We start from the raw sequence: 23,871 nt of genomic DNA, 5'->3' as shown, positions 1-23,871 counted from the left end.
TGACCATTATGTATTATATTTAGCAAACAATACACTAATTTCAGTATATTTGTAGACCGGTCTAACTTCGCACAAGTTAGACTATTCGCTGAAATGTTATTTTTATGGTTTACACTGATTCTAATAAGAGGAAAAACCGCGAACACCGTTACACATATTTTCGGTCAAGTTAACTTAGGCGTAGGAGTTAAAAGCCCGAGCGAGGCTCGCTCCCTAATTTAAATTAATATACGACCGCTTTTCGCGACCGTGTTTCTCGACTCTAAACAGCCTTTTTAACCGTGCTACGCTCTTAGTTTAGGCGAGATAAAGTTAAAACACTCGAGTTAATAATAATGACCGTCCGTAGTATGGAGCTATGTCTCAAATTCGAACCGGATTGCGTCATGATGAAGAAACTCGAACGATTCCCACGGAAGTACGATCCAGAGTTCGACGAACGAAAATTGACTATTCATATCGGATAAGTTGATTGTCTGATTGTTTTCCGGGGAGCGTGTGCGGATGTTGTAAATTTTGCAAAAGGAGCGATATGATTTTCAACTGGCAACATTGACGTTGCGCCCATTTTCCTTATATGATTTGCTGTGTAAAAATCTCTTCTATATAATTTTATACTTTAGTTTTCCTCATTGTGTCGGTATAAAAAATGAAAGTAGAATTCTCCGTATTCGGGTTTTATTAATATAAACATTATTTATATTACTCATAAAATAATATTCGAGTAGATGTGAATATTTTACGGGCATACATAAATAAGCAATAATTCGTTTGTAGGCTGTATATAGAAGTTAGGTTACTACGTTGCCAGTTAAAAAGGTATATTTTCTAACAGGGATAACCAAACATTTAAAAACTGTAGTCTTCTAAAAAATTGAATAAATCATTACCGTCCTTTCTCACACAAAATCATAATTTTTCAAAGCAGACAGTTTTATTTTATGTAAAATATCTTATTACCAGTATTGAAAGCTATTGATTACATATTGAAGATCAAAAATTTGAATATCAGATGGATGTTTTATTTTTAATTTTCTTTCGTTTGTAATGTTAAATATTATTTATATAGTTTTCCAAGCCTTCCTTAGCAAAATAAAATATCAAAGAATTTTTTTTTAATAATGCTAAAGCTTTCATAATTGCCTTTATCGAGTTGTCATTGGATACAGTTAATAACCTTTGTTTTGAGTCATAAGTCTGATAAAATACTAATCACTGTCATTAACAATAAATTTGTTGAGTCACTTTTTGCAATGCAATATTTTAATGTGGTGACTCAAAGTATGATCTGCGTTTATATTTTATATTAAAAATAAATTAAATTACATACTGAATACATTTGAGATCATTTTATGGATCAATTCTATTAGATTTTGACTCAAATATTATCATTTTATGCTAATATTATTATTACATATTATAATATATTTATATTGCGTTATTAGTAACAATAAAACACAAAAGAACAAAGATCAGGAATCCGACTGTAGTTAAATATGACAACGTTATTAGAAAATGAATGCATGCAACTATCTATTAATAATTGTGCTACCAAATAAGGGGTTATTTCGTACTAAAACTTTTCTTCTTGGAAACTTTCCAAAGCACAATTGCCTTTCGCTATAATTTTCTCGACCTGACCGGTCACAAGAGTTTACCTGCAACGCACAATGCGGCACTGCTTTGCGGTTCACGTGAACAATACGATCTCAAACTGAGTAGACTAACGCATTTTTAAAACATTCTTTGATGGCTGCTCTCTTATTTAAAGAGAAGAAGATTAAAAAATTTCCTCTGGGATCTATGAATATCATATGAGCGGCTATCTTGTTCTATGTAGTGACTCAATGTGTACAAGGTATCTACATATAAAATAACATATCTCAAGAATAAATGATTTACATATATATGTATAATTTGATAACATGTGCACAATTTTAATCAAATTATAATGTTTATGTATTTACATTATGTCCATGTAAAAATGTTATTAGTGTATGTGCTTTTCCGGCTTCTAATCGAATTTTCCCGTAGTCGCCCACCTTTCTCTCTATCTCTCTCTCTCGACTGAAATTCAGCAGTATTGTGTTATTTTTCGAAATTGTGATGCAATCGGGTTTAAACTGGGTTTCTGCCACCTGGGTTAAAAGGTCAATGTCAATATAAGCCAGAACAAATAATTGATAAGCTCTACAGAAAGTAATGGAAGCGCTCATATTAAACCCAGATTAATATCTTGCGGCAACGTAAGTTAGTATTATAATAGTCTTAAAACCTGTAATACTGTTTTAATTTTATTTATGTACTTACAGGTGTAGATGCTTATAATTATAATAATAATAATAATAAATACATGGATGTCTCAAATGTATTATAATAAAATCTTCATTTTCACATATCCTATCAAAAAATCAGACATTGAAAGAATATTTATATTTTCAGGCATATCAGTAATAACATTACATGAAGGAAATTATAGTTATTCCTTTTTAAACCAGGACGACATACGAGTGGTATAAGCCTTTGACTATTGATCTGAAAGACTTGGGTTCGAATCCCATATGAACCTGTGTATTTTAATTTCTGTCATTTTATCCATGCGAAATATATACAGCATCATTCTAATATCGTTCCGAAAATATTTCTCAGAAATTTTCGCTCAAAAGACTCCAGTTGCTAAGAGTCACTGCTGTTTTCTGAAACGGCTTTCTTTTTTCTAAAGCTTTGTAACTAGGTGTTTTAGTTTTCTTGGATATACTAGAAAATTTAATAATCCTATATCTGACAATATATTGTTTAAGTTATACAGGCGGCCCTCGACTTTCGCACATAATTGGTTCCTGAAAATGTGTGCGAATGTTGAATGTACGAAAGTCAGAGGGACATCTTTTTGATGTTGGTCATCGATCTACGATGACAAAGATTTTCCATTTCATCCATGTTTTTTTTTCTGTGTTGTTTTGGAAACATATCATTAAAGATTGTGGAAATATATCTTTATTTTCCACAATTTTGAGCGTATTCTTTAATTATATTTGTAATTTTGCAAAATTGAACATATCGTAGACCTGTTTGTATCATACAAACGTCCGATTGAAGCAAAAGATTCACCGCTATCAGAACGTTTTATAAAAAAAAATTAAATTGAAAAAAATTGTTTTTTTTTTAAATGTGCGAGATAGCGAATTGCACGAAAGTCGAACGTTCGAAAGTCGAGGGCCGCCTGTATAGTTTTCGTGGTTTAGCTAATTATAGTGGAATTTTGGATGACATTTTTAAGGGCTATCTATGTTAAGAGGATGGTGTCTTGGAAATGTTGAAATTACCTGGTAATTTTTTTGTAGACGTACGGATTTATGGGATTCGCGAGATTACAAAAGTTGTCGATCCCTTTAATAAATAAGTAAAATATTTTAAGTAACTCATTGTATATTTTAAATATTTAATCTAGCTCAATTGCCCTGAGCCAAAGGGTAGATCTCTCATAGTTTTTTTTTTTACTTATTATACATCAATTCCAATTTTATCCCTTCCCACGCCTGATGCGGTCAGAGGCAATTTTTGCATCCGCCGTAAACACAATATTATAAAAATTCTCACCGCACGCTTTTTTAAAAATAACTGCTGACCCTAGACTGCGGTTTAGGTTGTGATTTTTTAGAATCAAGAATCAAAATCACCACAAAGTTCAAAGTCAAACGAATTCCGGTATGGGAGTGGCCTTTTTTCGCGCACGCATTTTCATGTCTCGTGACGATGCCACTACGCGGCCTCAATTTTTTGTACTATTCAAGATTATGTTAATTTAATGCCGAGTCTCTCAAAATGTGCTTATTGTGCGCGCAGTGAAATTATTCACGGTAGGCGTCATTATCCGAGGTCAGTGGCGATTTTTTTTGTAAGCAATAACGCGAATAGTTATGTAACGAAAACACGCGCTTCTCGTTTCCTGGGGGATGAAAAATTATGGGCCTCAATCATTTACTCCTCCGTGGGGGAGGAACTGATATTAGGATTGTCAGTTTTTATGTGTTTTGTATCATTTTTGCTGAATTTGAGATATTATGTGATAAATCTTTCTATTAATTCTTACAGTACGGTACAACAGATTTGGATCATAAATTTCAGAATTAAAATCACATCATCGTCTTATTAAGCATACATTTTAAGTCGAAAATAAAATATGATTAATGAATTTATTAGCGTATTAGAAACGTGATGTTCGTATTTTTAAAAGTAATTAAAAATGTAGAGGATAAAAAAAATGTAACGGTATTTTACATAACAATATTTATTTATTAAAATTCGATCATCATGGGCTTTTAAGTTACACCTAAATAGTGTCTTTTTTTGTTAGAAAATAAATTTGTACCACTAATTATTTTTTAATTATTTAATTTTATATGAAAAAAAATATAATAACGATATCTGTTAGAATAATATACTATCAAAAATATAATTAATCCCTTTCGGTGCCCTAAAATTTTCAAAGATGTCAGTAAGAGTCTGTTGAAGTCCCCGATAAGCATGTGGTATTATAACTTGACCACGTGACCACAATGCAGTGCTCGACGTGCGTGTTAACTATAGGACGCCTTCGCGCATACTGAAATTGAACCGAGTTACTCGTTCTATCTCAGTTTGCGAAACACCATATCATTATCTCTCTCACTCTCGTCACTCAACACGTGAGAGAGCGAAAGGGGAAGTATCTCACTGCTTGCGATCGAAAGAGCAGCTCCGACTTCGGTCCTTTTGCCGACAATGTTCGGAAGCGCTCGAAGCTGGCCAAGTCGACTGAATTACCCCTTTACCTCCCGTTCTGAGTAACCTCGTACAACTTCCGAGAGATTTTGACCAAACTCGACCAACTTCCAGAGAGTGTCGTACAGGCATTAGAACTTTTTATAGAGGTCGGAAACATTTAAATAACAAAAAATTATTTATGATTTTCCCAACTACTCTAATCGGCCTTATCGTTGATTTGGAAATATAATAGCTACATTAGTAGACGAAAAGAAACCACTCGTGTGCGAATCGACAGATCGCAAAAGTGTATGGGAGCTTTCCGTAGAGTTACACCAATATATTTGCTTGTCGGCGAACTTCAATCTCGTTTTTTTCTGTATCTTGTTTTAAACATGCAAATATATCCTTCAATTATTCGCTTTCATTATAACAAATCATTGTGAATTTTTACCGATAATGAAACGACGAACGAAGAACAGTCAGGCTGATTTTAAAATTAAATCAGAAGCCATGTCTGATCCATTAGAATTAGAGCATCCCGATTAGTATATTTTCTATTTTTCAATCTAGCTTCACAAACAGTTTTAAGATACATTATTCAATAAAATTTGCAAATTGGTTTCAGCAAAGCGACATTTAACTTTTAGTTTTAATCGACTGGCTGCTTTATTGCTTTATTTTATTATTTAGTATTTACTTTATTATTAAGGCCGAACCGCTGCGATGCAGATTGATTAACATCTAGTTTTTATTGCCCTATTAAGTACGAGCTAATCTTAGTCGATCTAATAATGGCGATTTGAAATAGAATACTTAATCCCCGAGGAACGTTAAAACATAAATTTAACTAAACCATCCCATTAACTAAATTCTTGTTTTACCAGCGTTTCTTAATACATTCCTATATCAACAAACATTCATTCTAATTATACTTTTTTTACCGTTACCCAATTATTATTTGTATTCAATGTCCAATTAAAATTCGAATTATTTCCAGAAAACAATAGCCTCACAATTTGCGAAAATTGTTTATATGTCATCGTAATTAACTGTATTAAGTTTTCCCCGGAGAGCGAGTGGGGAAAAGCGGTTATTTACTCCCGTTGCCGTTACGTTGACAGATTAACTGCCTTTAAGGGATATAACGGATGGACGTTTTCAATTTGGTAATTGGCGCTCCATATATCTATCTGCGGCAAACTATGATACATATACTTCGGGACCCTATCTGTCTATTTATATTGTAACGTTGCGGGTCCGAAGCGGGTCACGGTTTCCAAAAAAAGGGTCACGGCGACCGCCGATAAGTGTCCCGCGCGATAAAAATCCCGAGAACTTGTTAGCTTTTCCAGCTGTAAACTGTCCCATGGGGGTGCTTTTTAACCGCTCTTATTATTTACATTCACATGCGCACCCTAAAGAGAAATGCGCTGTCACGTAAACAATTCATATGAAGCTAGCTTTTGCGTGTTTATAAGGTTTTGCATGAGGTTCATATTTGTTTAATTAATTTTTGTAATGTTTTTAAATGATTCTATCGGAGTAACTATATTATACTAATTTCCAACATAGAAGGCAAAGACTGACCACTCATCAATACACCGATACACGAAATATAAGAGATATTAGCAAAATACCGTATATTATAAAAAACTATAAATAGGTTTAATAGTATGTTACGTTTTTAGTATTATGGTGAAATATTTATTGTAATTTACAAAGAAACTATATCAAAAAACCTTGTCATAATAAGATTATAAGATATGCATTCATTATTAATTGCTTATAGAATACAATCTCTATGGAAACATTAGTACAGTCAATAATTTTCTATTGTATGTACATATCTACTTGTATTGCATCTGGAGTTTCCAAAAATTTGCTATTTTCAGGTATTCGAATATCTATATACATATATATTACCATAAAAAGTATTAAGACTATAATTTTTTTGTTTAAAATATATTAGAGCATTAAATGTTTTAAACTTAAAGTAAGTACGAACTAAATTTAATTATTCTTGCTGCGGAAAACACTCATTTAGTTGCTGCTGGTGTGGGCTAAAAATTTACAGCAATGGTTTGCAGCAATTACAATTCGGTTAACTCAAAAAATATTACATTTTACTTAAACAGACTTTGACGTATTAATTTAAAAGAGATTGAGAGAGTTCACAACTGTATAATATTATCTCGAATATATAAATAATTTTTGGAATTTCCGCAATTACAAAGTTTTTTTCCCATTACTTTGTATGCGACTGTTTCTTTATCGGCTTTTAGCTCGGTCATTGCTGTTATAAATATAAGATATATTTCGCAAAACAGCAAAAAAAACAAAATGTGCTATAAATACTGCTGCGGTAAATTACGAAAAAAAGTTGACTACTTGCGTTGTTGAATTTTGTTTTTAAAGTTCATAATTAGAAATCAAACATTTAAGAATATTCCATAACAAAAATGAATGAATAATTTAAAGTATTGGAATATTCTAATTGGAATCTCAAAGTAAACCAAACAGAAACAATCCATCGTCGGTACTATTGATTTTTCCGACTGCAAGTTTTCGTAATAATTAATTCAACCTCATAGAGTAAAAATATTTATGCAATTCTAAGGAAATAAAATAAAAGCAAGAATCAATAATTATGACTAAAGTCAGATACTTGCGAATAGACCCTTATATATCGACAGCTATTTTGAAACGTCGGTTAATACAAAAACATGAAACTATAAGAAAAGTCCACTATTTTTGCTATTACCAACTTATATTATCTGATTAATGCTAGTCTTGTAGTAAAACTATGCAATATACGCTATTGTAAATAAAAAAGAGTTATACTCTTCAAGGATGCAGAATAATTGTGATAATATTTTTGTGAAACAATTTGATAGTGGTCCTTAAGCATAGCAACAATTGTCAGTTTACGTGATCTTTTGAGACCCAAATTAGAGTTGGAAGACATGTGGTTTCAGTAGACACACAAAACTATACGAAGCAAATTGGCCCATCATTTTTGCGCCAAAAAAGGCATCACATTTCAGCAACGAAATCAATCCGAAATTTAAGTCTGGATTGTGAATTTGTGCATATGTCGAAAATTTTATTCTGATGATCTTTATAAGTAAAATCACGTAAGAGATCATTTTTCTCTAGCTTTCAAATCGAGCTTTTTACTATATAAAACATTACTGCTTGCGAAAGAATCATATAATTGCATTTAAAATATTTTTATATAAAAGAAAAAAGCTTTTTTCAATCTATTACATTATGACACGAGTAAGAGTAATTAGGTTCTATATCATTCTGTTTTAGCTCTCCTTTAAAAATATGCTTTTATACATTTTTTCTTCCGCACACAGAATAAATCAATCATTTAACCATCAACTGCGTTTCCATCACCGAACAAGAATACATTACAAGCCTCTATACAAATACATTTATTTTTATATAATAAATTAAACAAACGTGTTTATTGTATATATTAGTATAATAAATAAAGCTTTTTAATATTAATGAATAAAATCCATGTTTTAAATATTTTTTATTATTATTGTTTCAGGTAAGTTCAGAGCGCTTTCATCTCACAAAACCTGGAAACGGTCCAAGAGTATCTATAAAGAAATGCTGTAGTAAAAGTGAGTGACGAGTTATCTATTTAGAAAAAAAATATACAAACCTACAATGTCAAAACGCACATTCGAGAGCAAATTGAGTGTTTTTGAAATGTTCTAAAGAATTATTACGTGAAAATGGGTCAACGAAGCGTTTAGAGCTTTTAATACGACAAGAAAAAAACTATCAAAGTTTTTATTTTGTTATTTGTATAAAAGAACGTCTTTTGTTTTGAATTTTTTCGAGGCTTTTGTTAAATTTGTACATTTTTTGAATTTTATTCAAATCGTATCGATCGACTCGGACCCTGCGGCCTTTGTGCCTTAAAGTTAACTCGGCGATAAGGCGACCTTTCTTCCGCTCGGAAAACTCTGATTAGGCAGGCCTCTCCGTATAAATAATCAATTTAATCTCGTGCCGCGTAAAGTATGTAAAGCTGAGAAATATGACTTTGCGCATCATATGAAAACACCAACGATTCAAAATGGCGGCCCGAAAAAAATTTACATTTACCTAATGAAACTACACGAAATACCGATATTTTTTTACAAGCAGAGGTATTAATTATTTTTGTCGCAGTGCACAAACTTTAAAATAATGCTTAAAATCTATTCATCGATTCTCAATACTTGGTTCGCGGTACATTGAAATTAAACATACAATTTCATGATCTTACCTTCCTAATAAATGAAAGGTATTGGTTTTATCAAATTTTTGATATTATTAAATTTTAGAAAAAATCGTTTTTAGTTTTAACGATTTTTTTATGAATCCAAAAACTGTTCCAGATAAAAAGTATATTATATGATATTGGTCAAAAAATGATGTCTTCACAAACAAAAACAAAATAAATAAAAGCCACTATCGAATATCATTTTGTCAATATAACCTTCCACAGACTTTGGAACCCTTTTAATTTATAAACCTACATTTAAATTTAAGGAGTCTGTCGATATAATAATGTGTTATTATTCTTTTTGTGAAATTGTGAGGTATCACAAGATTCTTCAAAAGGATTTTGAATCCAAGATCATTTTTCTTTTTGGTCAGAAAAATGTTCCAGAAATGTTTGTTGTAAATCTGATAAGCGCTTCAGCAAATTAAATTTACATTTTTATTAAGAGGTCAACTTAAACTTTAAAAATCTTTAAAATATGTCATAAAAATTTGTCTTATATCTGCTTAATTTTCAACAAAAATAATTCTGAGTAATTGTTAAAAAGTCGTTGATAGAATTGAAATATGGTTATAAAATCGAATTAAATTTCAAATCGTCTCAGTGGCAAAAAAGCACGTCAAGTTCAATTGGTGTTGATAGAAAATATTATATTATTAGCAAGTTGTACAAAAAATGGAAAAAGCAAGTTGTACAAAAAATGAATTTTGCAACACGAAAATAAATATTAAATTCATACTTAAATATTCATTCGCGTAGCTTCGGCTAAAAGCAGTGGTAGTGGGTGTCTTTTTTCAAACCTATATACAATGTCACAATTTTTAAATTTACAAACAGAATAAGATTTACAAAAAATCAAAATATATTTAATTTTTTTTTAAGTTGAGTCAATCAACATACATATGTAGTATATTTAATTTAGTACTACATACACCACTGCCACAAACAACACTGCATTCACAGGATAAAGCTGACATAGTGTAGTCCCTAAGGTGCTGAAGTAATAATCCAGAGCCCCACATTCGAATCCCGCAGATTTGAATTATTAAAAACTGGCCCCAATTGCAAAGTTACATAAATTTATTGTAAAGAATATTGATAAGTTTTAATAAATAAAATATATGTTACCGATTTCCAGATTTGAATTTCTGTCTGGTGTATGTATACTGATTGATTTACCCCGTTGTAGCGCATTGGGTTTCCGCCTGTTATATTACTAAAGGGAATTAAAAAAACATGGCCCTCCTGCACATTTTTCCTGTTCCCGCAGTGGTAGATAAATAGGACGTCGTTTTGCGACATTAAGACGAGTAAGCTGAATTCTGTGTATTATAGTATGGCATTGGATTGGAAACAGTGGCGGATTTGAATTTGTAGTTGCAGTGGGACTGCAGAAATAAAAGTTAAAATATTGAAAAAAATATCCCTAATGTTCTATATAAAACATTATATTTGACAATAATAATTTACTGACTAAGTTACATAAATAAAAATATTTAAAAAAATCATTCTATACTGGGAGGGCTGCAGGCTGCGGCCCTGTAGCCCATATGGACGGACCGCTATTGATTGAAAGAAACGTGGTGCAAGTGTATTATTTTAAGGGGTTAATATTAATATTGAAGAAAAAAAATGCATTTTGATTAAAATGTATCACATTGGGTATATACTTTCTCTTGAAAAAACATGAAAAACAATAGAGCGCACGTTTTGGCCATAGCGCTACAGACGTCGTCCCGCCGCATGCGAACGTCGATATGGCCGTTGTGCCGTTGTTATTGTGATTCCGTTGCCAACGCAATGTGTTCGACCGCTAGAGACGTCAGGTGAGACTGCGGGAGCGAGACGGCGCTATGTGACACAACTGCCGCGAAAGAGACGGAGCGACGCGGCGATCAGCTGACGTTGCGTGACACTGCGTGCGCTTTATTCTCGCGCACAACGTTACATCTGCGTCATGAGCTCGAAATACGCCACCGTGCACTCCATCATATTAGATCATATTAAACATATTAGATCATATTAAAATATATCGATTTCGCTATAGAACAAATTTGAAATTGCCGCTGCGCCCCCGGCCGTCATTGTTGACGCACGCGCAAAGTTAATGCGACGGCGCGCATGCGCGCACGCTTGCCCGTCAGCTGCTGCAATCGCCGCACCGCGCCAGTGGCGCCGCGGCTGTTGTCGGTTGCGTTAGTTTCGCTCGTATTCGCGAGTCTATCGCATTGTGTTTTTCCGTTTGTCACATTGAGACGTTATATTTGCGTTCGTATGAATTAAACTCGGTCTAATTGTGTTATACGAAGATAGAATTCGGCCCGTTCTCGGCTGAAGAGCGGTTGAGTCGAATTGTAAGAAAATGCAACAAAACGCGAATAAATTGCATTGCAAAACGCATGGCGATGTAGAATATCGAGCGCACACAAATAAAAAAATACCACGTGATATTGACGCGCGCGCCGTTAGGCCGATTGTCATTTGTTTGTTTTTTTATAATTCGTTTCGGTGGAAAGGGGAAATTTAAATATTATCGATTATTATCAGCTATTCGAGTTAAATATTTTTTTAGCACCTATTTTCGTAACGGATGACTGTGGTTAGGTATGATTGTGGTTTTGTTGTTATTACTTGTTATATATATATATGGAGGAATGGTGAATATCAACCAAGTTTTGAATTGACAGCAGGTTGTCATGTAGAACGATAATTTGTTTTGCGAACTTTGAGCCCATTGTTATTTTACCTGCGAAATGCTTTATGTAAATTAGATTATTTGTATGTGTACACTACATTACAATAAGTTTTCAATCAAATTTTGAATTAATATATGTTCGTTCCAAAGAACAGTCCTAATTTAATTAACATTTGTATATTTATATAATATTGCACATATATATAAATAAATACAAACTTAAAGTGTTTTTCTAAGGGTTTCCATAATTTAATTTAAAACTTTCTAGTTAGTTATTTTCTTCCCCCGAAATAGATTCTGCTACTATATCGCCTCTTTCATATTGTTTAATATTTTCTGCTTTAGTCTCCATTAAATCTCTTAATAAAACGCAGTAAAGTATGTTTTAGAAAATAATAAAAGTTAAAGTTAATCGTAGACAAAACATCCCTCAGTTCTCTCTCAAAAGTCTTTAGTTAAAGCTCGATGTTTCAGTTATAGATAAATTTAGTTGCTCTGCAAGATAAATCTATTTTTCTACATGAGATGTAATTTTATCTATACAGTTACGTTTCTGACAAAATCAAAATATTTTGTTTGCTTCAGTCTTTTCAACATATCTTTTGCTATTTAGATAACACACGACAACGACAATTGCACAAAGTGACAAGTGAACTCACCGGCAATTGAACACAATCCGCAATAAAGTTTGAAATGGTATGAATTAAATAAATTATAAAGCATTAATTTGGATCATTTAACCATCATGAAGTACTCTAACTCAGTCAACCTTTCGGACCTCACGGACCATTAAACTCAAAATGTTGAATCCCGCGGACCCCGACCATGCTAATTGTCATGGAAGCAACATTCTAAATAAAAAAGGGTACTTGTTTTGACGTGAGGGAGTCTTAGTGCTCGCCCACTTATTGCAAGAACGACGCTCTGGAGGCATAATTATAGTAGCCTGTTTTCTTGCTTATGATTGTCGCGCTAGTTTAAACAGTGCAACCTGTTATCTGAATAGGTTTGGGGCGCCTGTTAAATATGTTTAACAAACGCGATATATGGCAACTTTATTAACAATTCCATCGCTAATACTGTATAATAGCTTGAGCCTTTAATGCGCAATTTATTAGGGCAAAAATCGAAAAAAGTCGAATTAGAATATAATAAAACATTTTAATGAACAGATTCAAGTATATTCAAATTTCTCCACGGAACACCGGTTTGTGAACGTTGCCCTAACATTTCATATATTTTTTTTATTATATCACGATCAATTGATAAACTCGTTTATTTATGTGACTATCGGAAAAAATATTGCCTCATTATTTTTTAAATGTTCAGATAGATTTTTTGGTGAAAAGTGATCATGCATAGTCATTATTTAATGATTAACTGATTTATTTATTTATGTAACTAAATTTAAATGTTTGCTACTCTCAGAAATAATATTAAATGCTTAAATGATCCAAATTAATGCTTTTTAATTTGTTTTATTCATATTATTTCAATTTTTTGCTGATTGTGTTCAATAGTCATTGAGTTCACTTATCACTGTGTTCAACTGTCGTGTGTCCTGTAGTTAAATCGCGTATGTATATGGAAGAATACAGCATAATTTTAACATTAAAATGTATTATGTTATAATTTATTTTATTATTAAATTCTTGACAAATGAAAATATTGTCTTTTATAGAATATTTTTAGGTAATATTATGTTTGATTAATAAGCATATAATAATCACCCAAAATTAAAAATCGTTAAAAGAACATCAAAAACTTACTGCATCCTCACTGATAAAAAGTATCAAACTGCTTCTGTTAAAACAACTCCTAATTAAACGTGATACAGATTGTATCAAGCACAGGTTAATTTTAGAGTCTCGCCTTTGTAACTTTTACCGGTTAAAGTTAAGCTTATTTTAAACTTCTTTGACGTTAATAAACGAAAATTGCTATTTTTGGGTTGCCCCTTTTTGAAGTGGAAAACTGGTATGTGGTATTTTTATTGAATAACCCTTCAATATGTTCATATTGAAGTATGTTTCTCATCAAACATAACAAAATAAAAAATACATTTTCATTATATCGAATTACAAACGAGTGTAATTAATTTTTCGTTTAGTAAACGTAATTAAAATGTGGCTTTTCATGCCGCCTTGAACAATACATAAGTTAATACAATAGCATGAATCAGTAGAAAATAACCGGTACCTATGGTCAATATGGTTTTACGTAACGTTTATAATATTTATTGATCCACAGTGGGCGATTAAAAGCAATACTTGTCACAGTGCTTAACATTTTCGTAGTCAGCATTACTGATTTATGCAATCATTGACGAGTAATTATGCCAATTGCTGTATGTAGTAATATTATGGGGCTTTCTTTCGTGACCAGAAACATTAAATCGCACATGTTTTATTTAATACCAGTTTTAATGTTGTAATGTCATACCTATACAAAGATTTTTATGGTATTTAGACACTTGATTTTTTGTTGAATTATACATACAATTGGACTTGAGAGAAGCATTCATCTCTCAAGTCAATTCAATGAATTGATTGTAATAAACTCATCCATGCCTTTACATGTCAGAATTTGTGATTCCAAATTTATTAACAGTATAATAATAGGAATAGTATGTGTTGTCGTAATATATTTTGATTTAAGGAGCTTAAGAATTCAACTGGATAGCTGGTAGTTTCTTCTTCGATCATTACTATGCCAATTGAGTAAAATAAACGTGCCATAACTGACATTATCTCTTGACTTTTACTTTAATTGCTTCAAGACAAAACAATTACAATTATGTGTGTTAATAATTGGTGTAATTTAAATAATTATTAATATATTAAATAAATCTGCATTTATACAATTTATAAATTAATCGTTTGTATTAATCAATGATATATTTGCAGACACGTATATAGAAAAAATGATATGTATTTGACTAAAATTGAGCAATTAGAATCACCCATTTCTGTGTTTTTGTATCTGCTTGTCTGCGATTTTATACATATGTATATAAGTAGACCACATATCCATGTTTTACCACATGTTACGTTGATTTGACGAAAGTTACTATTATCCTTAATAAGCATAATATATGGCGAATACGTGAAATAACGCTATAATTCTGTTTGATGCCACATTATATGCTAACTCAACAAAGTGTCATTTTTTTATTTTATAATAATATATTATATAGTAGAGTGAAATAGACGATTCTAGAATTAATTCCTAAATTATAACATAATAATAAACAATCATGCATTGCAGTTGCACTATGCAGGATAGATATACAATTGAAACTAATATCAAGGGAGAACTTTCATAATATCATTTCGACCGTTACCCTCGTTTAGTTGAGTTCGTCCCTAATATTCTGAACGCCTCGTACAATTATTCTTTACCCTTTGTCCACACGTATTAGACGTCTGTTTTTACTGGCAGCTCCTATGTCCATAACGTCTGGACGTTTTTTCTCAAGTTATTTAAAATATTCTTAATTAAATTAATAAGAAAAATTGTGATTCAATTCGAGTTTTTTAGCCAGCACTGTAAATCAGACAGCTGTCAATAATGCGCAGTGGTCGTTTTTTTTAATATTTCGATTTCATGAAGATTCATAGTATTTTTCATTAAATGACACTTTTTGACCAAGTTCAAATTCGGTCCTTGTTTAGAATTCACATCAAAAGCAATAAAATCGTGCCGTCGTCGCCGCAGTGGAATCGCTCGGTTATCTAGCGTTCATATTACGACTCTTATAATAATATTACAAATTAAACGAGGGACATACATATATACCAAATTTTGCCCAATAAGAGAGGGCAAAAAACAATTATCCCTTTATTATCAAAAGCAATAAAATCGTGTCGTCGCCGACACGTTTTTATTACTTTTGACGTGAATTTTTGACTTCTGAGAAGTGATAATTGTTTTTGCGCCCTCCTATTGAACAAAATTCGGTTTGAATATATTTTGTCCGATAATCTCATATTAAAAGTCCATAGTAATATTGGTAATAATAGCCATTTAACATCAAATCATTTAATATGTCTTCTGAAAATAGGAAATATATTGGACATGACATACATGCCTTTGGATTTGTAAAGGTTAATTAAATATATTCATTCAAAATGGCTAGGACTTGGTTTAACACTTTGAACTACAAAAGGTTAATATGTATTTAAAATGTATAACAATCACATTCTCATAGTTGTCATGGATATAATGTAGTATTTTTCCGTTGTGCTATATTCACGTATTCTGCAGATGTTTTGCCCATTCTGCGTAAACATCGAGCTGGACCGTTCCAGTTCGGTCTCACCGGGAAGTGACCGGTCGCCGGTCGGTCTTCCGACGCGGGGAAAACAAGAGTGAACGGTCACCACTGCCGCTGGAAACCGGTTCGTTGCGCGGCCAAATGGCAACAGGCCAACCACGTGAGCGAATCGGCCGACATGATCGGGTTCGATCGATATGGATCGCACTGTAGAGCGGCGCGCACGTCAAAGGTCGCGTAGAAAGTGTCGTGTCGGTCAAGAAGGAGCGCGCCTTGGCAATTACGCCTCGTGGCGTAACGTCAACGGCCATGTGAAAGTTAAACGTTATTTGCAGAGTTCGTCTATGATTGTGCTACGACGCGAGCGAGGAGGCGCTGCAGTTTGTTGATATTGTGTGGTCGAATGTTGTCGCCTAGGTTTGTCCCCAGTGGCGGTTGTGGGTGTGCTATGCGCTCGGGTGTCGGGCTGGTGTAGTTATGCGCGGCTGGTGATGCTGAGGTCGCCAGAGCGCGGGGGCGCCCTCGAGCTGCCGCCCCCGCGCCCCTCGTTGCTGGACTCATGTCACAGGAAGATCAGGCTGATCGGCGGCGGGCCGGTGGCTTTCCTGGGAGGCTTAGTCGCGTAAGTTTATATTATGTTTATATATTCCTTATGTTATCAAACGGAGCGCGATTAACCGACACCTGTATATAATGATGCGGATTGTCTTTAACGACAGTCCAGGTAGGAAGTCGAGCGAAGCATCGGTTTGTTCACAATACGTCGATGTGAAACTCGGCTAAGTACATATATATACATTGTTGCTCATAGGCAAATACTACCTCGCTATACGACGACCATAGTGAAGATTTTTTATTTGGCTATTTGGCTTAATTGAACAGATATCATTGAAGTCGAAATGATAGCATTTTTAGAGTAGTAATCATAAATATGTGAATTATTTTTGTTCTAAATATGGAAGGAAGGCTTTTGGTTACAAGCCATTTTTTTATCAAATAGTTTATTCCCCGTAAAGGTATACTTAAAAAATAATTGGGTAAATGGCCATGTCACCACTATAAAAACATGTGATCTAACTATGCGAACATTCGTTGATGTGATGATATTCCATATCTTCGATAGGTTTGTATTTTATCTATTTTCGGCTCACATCTACTATTATTTGTCAGAATTGATCTAATATAGATGAGCTCATTCTCAACTTCTAGTCCGTTAAATTTCAAGAGCCGTAAAAATCATATGAACATCACTAAACAATAAATTGTCTTAAAGCTATGTACTGTCACATCTCGCAATGTTCGAGTGTTTCGTTCTCTTGTGAGTAGAGCTCCTGCTTTTTTCTGACATGTCACTATTTGCCGACTTTTATGAACACTCGTCTTATTATCGTGTAGTATTGATTTTTAAATGGTCTGATGTGTGTTAATGATTTTTGTAAGATGATGATTTCATTACAAGAATAAATAAATAATAATAGTACTTAGATATAGTAGTTCTTATTGTTTTGGTTCACCGCCAGAGCTATGTGATTTTAACTCTTTCCACGTTGTTGTAGTCTCGACGTTGAAAACTTGATCGTAGATAATCAAACATATGTACACGTAGTGTACAAACAAATGCGTAATCTCTCCTCGATTACGTGTAGGCAAAATATAGACACACTTGAGCCTGGTTAATCTTGTTTATTCTATGTGCGTGGATTTATGTATTTCGTAATTTTATACAATTCACTATAACAATAGCTCTCAATCAACTATTAATATATTATTATCCTTTTATCCGCTATCTTCGCTCGTTCAGATTGAAACTCTGAAACGCAGATAGTGCGATAACCTCATCATACATACGACGATGCAGAAGGAAATTCTATTCCGAACCAATCTGCATATCTATTATGCAGCATCGTTTCGTGACATTCGAATGGTAGTTTATTATGCTCGCTGGATATGACGACGTCTTCTGTTGGAACACAATGGAGGTCCCGTTGCTTGATCGCCGGAAGAAAAAGTCGCAGTGGAAGCCGTCGTCGTGTCGGCCAGTAGAGCGCGGCGTCAGCTCATGCGCGTCGAATCGACGAACGCCGGTCATATTCCGCTGAACTTGTACCTTTGTCTCCGAAGAAATTTCGTCGTTTTGTCCACCTGGAGAGCCAGATGCGTCAGCTGCTCGGAAGAGTGGCCGCTCCGGTCATCGATCGGACGACTGACCTGTGACAACAGCCGTGGCGCTCTTCCTATGCTGACGACGGTTTATGGTCATTATGCTAATACGACCGGCACATAACAGGAAATAACCTCGAACGCCTTGCACGCGTCGAACGGGTTTGCTGATAAAAGCGAACGTCACAGACAAAGATGACGAATCGGTCATAATTAAAATTCGCAGGGTTGAGCTGAGGTTCAGCGTCAAAATGAATTTTATATGGGTTGCTGGATGCTTCTCGATTAAGTCGTACTCTTTGTATCTAGAAGTTTAATGGAAATATTTCCATATAAGATGTATGACATTTTATGAAGTTTACTTTATGTCGTCTGCGTCCGAAGGATCTGAATTCCGGACATCGAGTTGTATTCTCCGTCTGAAGTTCTTATGCATCCTTTTGGTCTCGCATTTATAAAAACTAGGTTGTTCTTGAAGTCCTAAGTGGAAATTTTCTTTTGTTTTTTAAACAAATGGCCCCTCCTGAGAGAGATTTAGGGCTCGCCCAATTTACTGGCGTGAGTGTGACCGTTTGTACAGGGTATGAAAAACGCAACTATTACATAATATATATTTCAGTTCGCTTATTGCAATATAAATATAGGCTAAAATAAATATTATAAGCTACCAACTTTATTCGCTCGCGGTTGGTTTGTGTGTTATCCGTTTGTGGTTGAATCAATGTAAACGATTACGTATAAACTCACACGCGTATGATTAATGACCTATATAAATTGAGCAATGCATGCGGATTTCCTTTGTAAACAATGCATACGTAAGCAAGATGTATGTGGTCTAACTATATAATTGTGAAACTGCTTTATCTTAAATCATCATATATGTCACAGTGTAATTTAAATGTTAATACAATATTCTACTTGATTGAATCTAGTTTTATATAATGTTATCAGCTTTTCTCTTCATGATAATATTATGTATGTATATTTCGTTTATATGCTTAGCACGTACGTTGCAAGGAGTGATAAGCAAAGAATCAAATATGTATGTATCGGGAGTAGGATCGGGATCAGTGCCAACACTGAAAGTTATCGTGAAAGGGTTTCGTGCGAAATAAAAGTACCTATACGGATGATCGAATTTAAATATACTTTCTCCGCGAAATACTCATTGGGGTGTATATTTCTGAAGAGTCATTCAAAGCAGCGACAAGTAATTAAATTTACTTTTAACTTTCATTTCCTATCGACCGATTAATTTGCGTTCGTAATTTGTCAACGAAGCGTGTAATTAGTGCAGTGTTCTCGATTACGAATAAAAAATATTGTGGCGACCCGCTGAGGTGAATCAGTGGGCGCCTTGCGCAACGGCCGTGCCATAACATTAACTTGCCCAAGATGTCCTTGCCGAGGAGGATGATGTATTTGCTTTTCGCCGCCTCCGCCGAGAGCAACAGGTTAAATAACGACCGAGGAAAAAAGGTGTAAAAGTAAACAGGTTGCTACTTCTCGTATCTCGGCTAGAGGTAAATTTTTCATTTTTTTTTCGACACGCACTCGGATGTCATCTCGTTAAGTTGACAAAACGAAAGCTCACGCAGTTGCGGTGATGCGCTCATTAAAGGGTCCACAGCGCAAGAAGATACCTTAGCATGCGGGTTGAACTTGAATTTGTATAATATAATGTACAGTGGAACCTTGGTTTACGATCATAATTCGTTCTGGAAACAAGCTTGTATTTCAAAACATGCATAAAAACCCAATGATTTTGGAGCGGCATTAGTCACTCGGGTATATTGAGAGAGAAAAAACGACTCCCTTGTGTTGCTCAAGTATACAAATAGTTTCACTCCCAATTTTTTTTATATTTCATTAGTATAAACTAATTGCTTGCTGTAGTTGCTCGCGTTGCAGATCTATTAGTTTTTCGGTGATCAGCTTCTGGCCATGTTCCTCCACTAACATTCACATCCAGTCCCATGTTCTTCAGTTGGCGACTCCTGTTCATGAGCAATCCCGTCAACGCAATTAGCAGAATTGAAGGTTCTTTTGGTAACTCAGGCCCATGCTTTATTTATGATCTTGATTTGAAAATGTTTTTTTAAAAAACTCACGATGTGAAAATGATTTTTATTAAAAGTCTCCGAGAACAAGATTTGTTCCTTCGGTCACTTTGAAGCATCGCTAAATAGTGATTTTGTGTAAAGATTTTCGTCTATAGTATGAAATGACCTCCTGATTCATGGAGTGGAATAGTGTGATGTTGAGAGAAAGAATCTTAACAATTTTCGTGCCACTATATATTTTTTAGTACACGGCTCTAATGCCTGCTATTTTTAGAATTAAAAAATAGATGTCAAGTTTGAACGACTTGACAAAGATACTTATAATCCAAAAGGTGCATCTTTCCAGTACATCTGGACACCATTTGTAGCTGTTAAAATCGATGTCATGTCAAAACAACATTGAATTAATTTTTATAGAAAGTAAAAAATATATATTTTTTTACATATTTTATATAAAATATAAACCAGCAATATAACAATAATAAAAAATCTTTTCGGCAATTTCATCATATTATGAAACGCATGAAATTTGGTCGAGAAGTAGATTAATTTTAACCATTTTTAAGACTGCTATTCAAGAGGTATTTTTTTTTAAATCTTCCCCATAGATGACTATGTACCTAAATAGTCTTGTAATATTATTTGGTGGTGTAAGTAATTGGTTCTGTAAATGCCCCGTTTGCGGCTCTTAGCATTACGGTCGCGTAGCGACTGAGCCTCGTATGTGGCGCTTGGCGTTAGAACGGTTAATAAACTCGAATGCCTTCAGTAAGTCGTTCTTAAGATCTGGAGGATGAACATGAGTATTATCCATAATCAACACGATTTTGAGCAGCAAATTATTTTCCAAATGGTATTTCTTCACTGCAAGAAGAATCATCGACTTCTTCGGCTCAGTTGTGGAGAAAGTGATGCACACCGCTCGTTCATCAAGTCAAAATTTCTGGGGGGAAATGCTCGTATTGCGAAACACTAAACCAAGTTACTCGCAATCAGAGTTTCCACCGTTTTATTATTAGCTTAGCACGGTGTAGTCTTTTACACCCTCGCCCCAATGACTCGTGAATTGTGGGTGATCATTATGAACTGTTAAAAAGAGGGCAGAAAATTTATTACACAATTATTTTGTAGTTAAACGTAAAGTATTTTTAAAATGTTTTATGATACCAATTTGTACTGCAGCTATCTGATTCGACAATATTTAGGCATATTTTATAACAACGTTATCCAACACATAGAATCACGACCGTGGTGTTTATACCGAACGCATCGCTTGGCAACCGAGTGATTTATGTTAATTTTTTGCGTTTCTTCGCTATCGCTGAATTTTATTCACGTACGCGGATGATTACCTGTATAATTCAACGTTTGAAAAAACTCTAATCCTAGATGTTTTTTTTTCTGTGGCCTTGTATTATAATGATTCGATGTTATCAGTTGTGAGGTTACAACAACTGAATCAGATTTGATATTTTGTTTCCTCTTACTACTCCTAGTTATTGCTTAAATATGTTAGTAAGCTAGTAAATTATAAATTGCGTTGTCGAAGTATTAAAATGTTTCTTTGGATGGTCACGAGAGCTTAACTTACTGATCGAGCAATTGTACAAATCAAAAATATCCAGATCCATGTTTAACGTCTGAAGTAATAATTACTTTATCAACGGTCAAGAAATAAATATTTGAGTAATAAATACTACTGTTTGTTTCTTATAAATATTTTTTTAAAAGGGTTTGCTCATTGGACACAATTGAACCGTAAAATGAATTTTCTATAAAACTACTGTTTCAGTTTCGTTGCGGTTTATTAGTTATGGTACACGATGACGATAAATGAGGTGTGCGTGTTTTCAATATTCAATGAACAGAAACGAAAAAAAGTATACCCTACCTCAATGAAGTCTGTCAATGATCATTAACCATTTCTGCGAACGGATTAAGAATACATACAATAAGCCGATTCTTAAAAGTTCTATTGTTATTTTAACATTTTATGATGAACGATATCTTTTGACAATATTCAAGATGGCTTTACTAGGAACAACGAGCTTTTTGTTTGTTTTTATTATTTGCTCAAAGCTTATACGCAAATTAGACGAAAGTGTAATAAAGCTCACCGAATGGACAAAAACAGAGCAAATCAACTGCGACTACGCTCTCAACGAGCGTCTTCGCATATAAACAAGATCTAATGAGCTTTTCAAGGGAAGAGAGATACGACGACAGTCGGTTGCGCAACGTGAAGTAAACAGCTTTATTATTATTAAAAAAATACGTACAGCAGCAGTAACGAGCCATAACGGGTTATTTACTATTGCGACGAGTTTCGCAATCGTTCACACGTACGAATGTTAATTTTCATTGTTAACTTTTTTAATCCGATGCGTTTACCATACAATGGTCGTTCCGTCGGTTGCAAAAGTGCGTATTGTATGTATGCTTATTTTATAAATATAATAATAGTGCGCCTTTCCTAGAAACATAAAGATCCGCATGGAGAATCGTCAGGTCCGCAGGTATCTCCCTTTCTTACCTGTAGCCTTTCTTAGATTTTGGATGCGTGTCAATCACGTAAATTTACTGCTCTTTGTTGCTTTTTCGTTGATTGATTGCTCTACCGAGGATGGATCATTAGACGCGGTAGAAATGGGCAAATCGGCAATGTCTCGAGTATTTTCTGGCGAGTGCCGCACAAGACAATGGATTTCGACACCAGTGTCGGATGCGAGAAGTAAACTGCATCATTGTGATTGAGTTGAGAGCATTGTGCAACTCTGTGCTTTGAATGTTGCAGCGGCGAGACTCGGGCTCTTTATTTGCGACTTGTCATGGTTGTGTTTTATGGGTTTTCGTGAAAATGCTGTATTTTTTATAGCTCTTGAGAAACCTTCAGGGCTTAAAGTTGCCCAACGGTTGTTAACATGTCTACTATAATTGTTCATTTATTTCCCCGTGTTACCAAATCATATGCACATGCATATTGGTACATAGATAAGTGTCTCACGTGAACAAGTAATGGATGGCTTATGTTATACAAATAAATCCACTTCTAGAGAAACTTAGTAACAATTGCTATTTAACATAATACAACGTCATTTTTTATTCTGGTCATTGGACCCTATAGAAAGCTCATAAAGTTTACTCATAATGAAAAATTGAGTCTCTAAAGTGAAACTTCAAACCACCCTGCAATTTTGCTTGAGAAAAAACGCTCGAGTATGAAGCTATGAGCGTTTTCAACAAGTAAAATGGTGTCATTACGTCATTCTGTTGTTAACATTAAAAAATATATCGTGAACGGAAACGTTTTTTTTTTATGAAAAATATTAACGTTTTTTACCTTTTAATAAACTTTTTTGTTAATATTTTTTTAATTTTATATTTAAAATTTGAATAAAACGTATATAATTAATGATAGAATCCGCGATCGTATATTTTTTAAATATTAATTTTAATTATTTTTTCTTAAAATCAGAAAAAATAATGCTCATAAAGAACATGGTTATCATGTAATGAGACTAATCTTTGTATATGAAATTCTAAATATATTTATGTATTTTTTTATTTAACCCTTTGGATGCCGGGCATTTTTGGAAAAATGTTCCAGAACTGCCGGGACTTTTTATTAAATAATTAA

At 33.8% G+C, this 23,871-nt stretch overlaps 1 protein-coding gene and 1 long non-coding RNA gene across 6 annotated transcripts in view; one reads left to right on the top strand and one right to left on the bottom strand.

The window, feature by feature from the left end:
• Mob2 (MOB kinase activator 2) overlaps positions 1–23,871 on the top strand; it is a 192,325-nt gene that overhangs the window by 65,607 nt on the left and 102,847 nt on the right. The window contains exons 1-2 of one of the 4 annotated variants that reach the window (XM_088191724.1): positions 11,200–11,394; positions 16,347–16,633. The exons of 2 other annotated variants lie outside the window; for them this stretch is intronic. In XM_088191724.1, the coding sequence (XP_088047850.1) occupies positions 16,503–16,633 (131 nt within the window). In that variant the 5' untranslated portion in view covers positions 11,200–11,394; positions 16,347–16,502. Of the gene's footprint in view, positions 1–11,199; positions 11,395–16,346; positions 16,634–23,871 lie in introns of those variants that run through there. One more of the 4 variants, XM_088191725.1, reaches the window with a different exon arrangement.
• LOC148231915 (uncharacterized) overlaps positions 18,732–23,871 on the bottom strand; it is a 20,425-nt gene continuing 15,285 nt past the window's right edge. For both annotated transcript variants that reach the window (XR_015810601.1, XR_015810602.1), the window contains 2 exons: positions 20,990–23,805; positions 18,732–19,865 (listed from right to left, as the gene is read on the bottom strand). This is a non-coding gene — a long non-coding RNA (uncharacterized LOC148231915). The remainder of the gene's footprint in view (positions 19,866–20,989; positions 23,806–23,871) is intronic.

The sequence above is a fragment of the Plectrocnemia conspersa genome, unplaced genomic scaffold (assembly GCF_051122295.1).
Source record: "Plectrocnemia conspersa isolate PC_06_02 unplaced genomic scaffold, ASM5112229v1 ptg000009l, whole genome shotgun sequence".
Lineage (NCBI taxonomy): Eukaryota > Metazoa > Arthropoda > Insecta > Trichoptera > Polycentropodidae > Plectrocnemia > Plectrocnemia conspersa.
The sequence above is the reverse complement of the archived record's forward strand: the minus strand, read 5'-3'. Positions and strand labels throughout refer to the sequence as shown.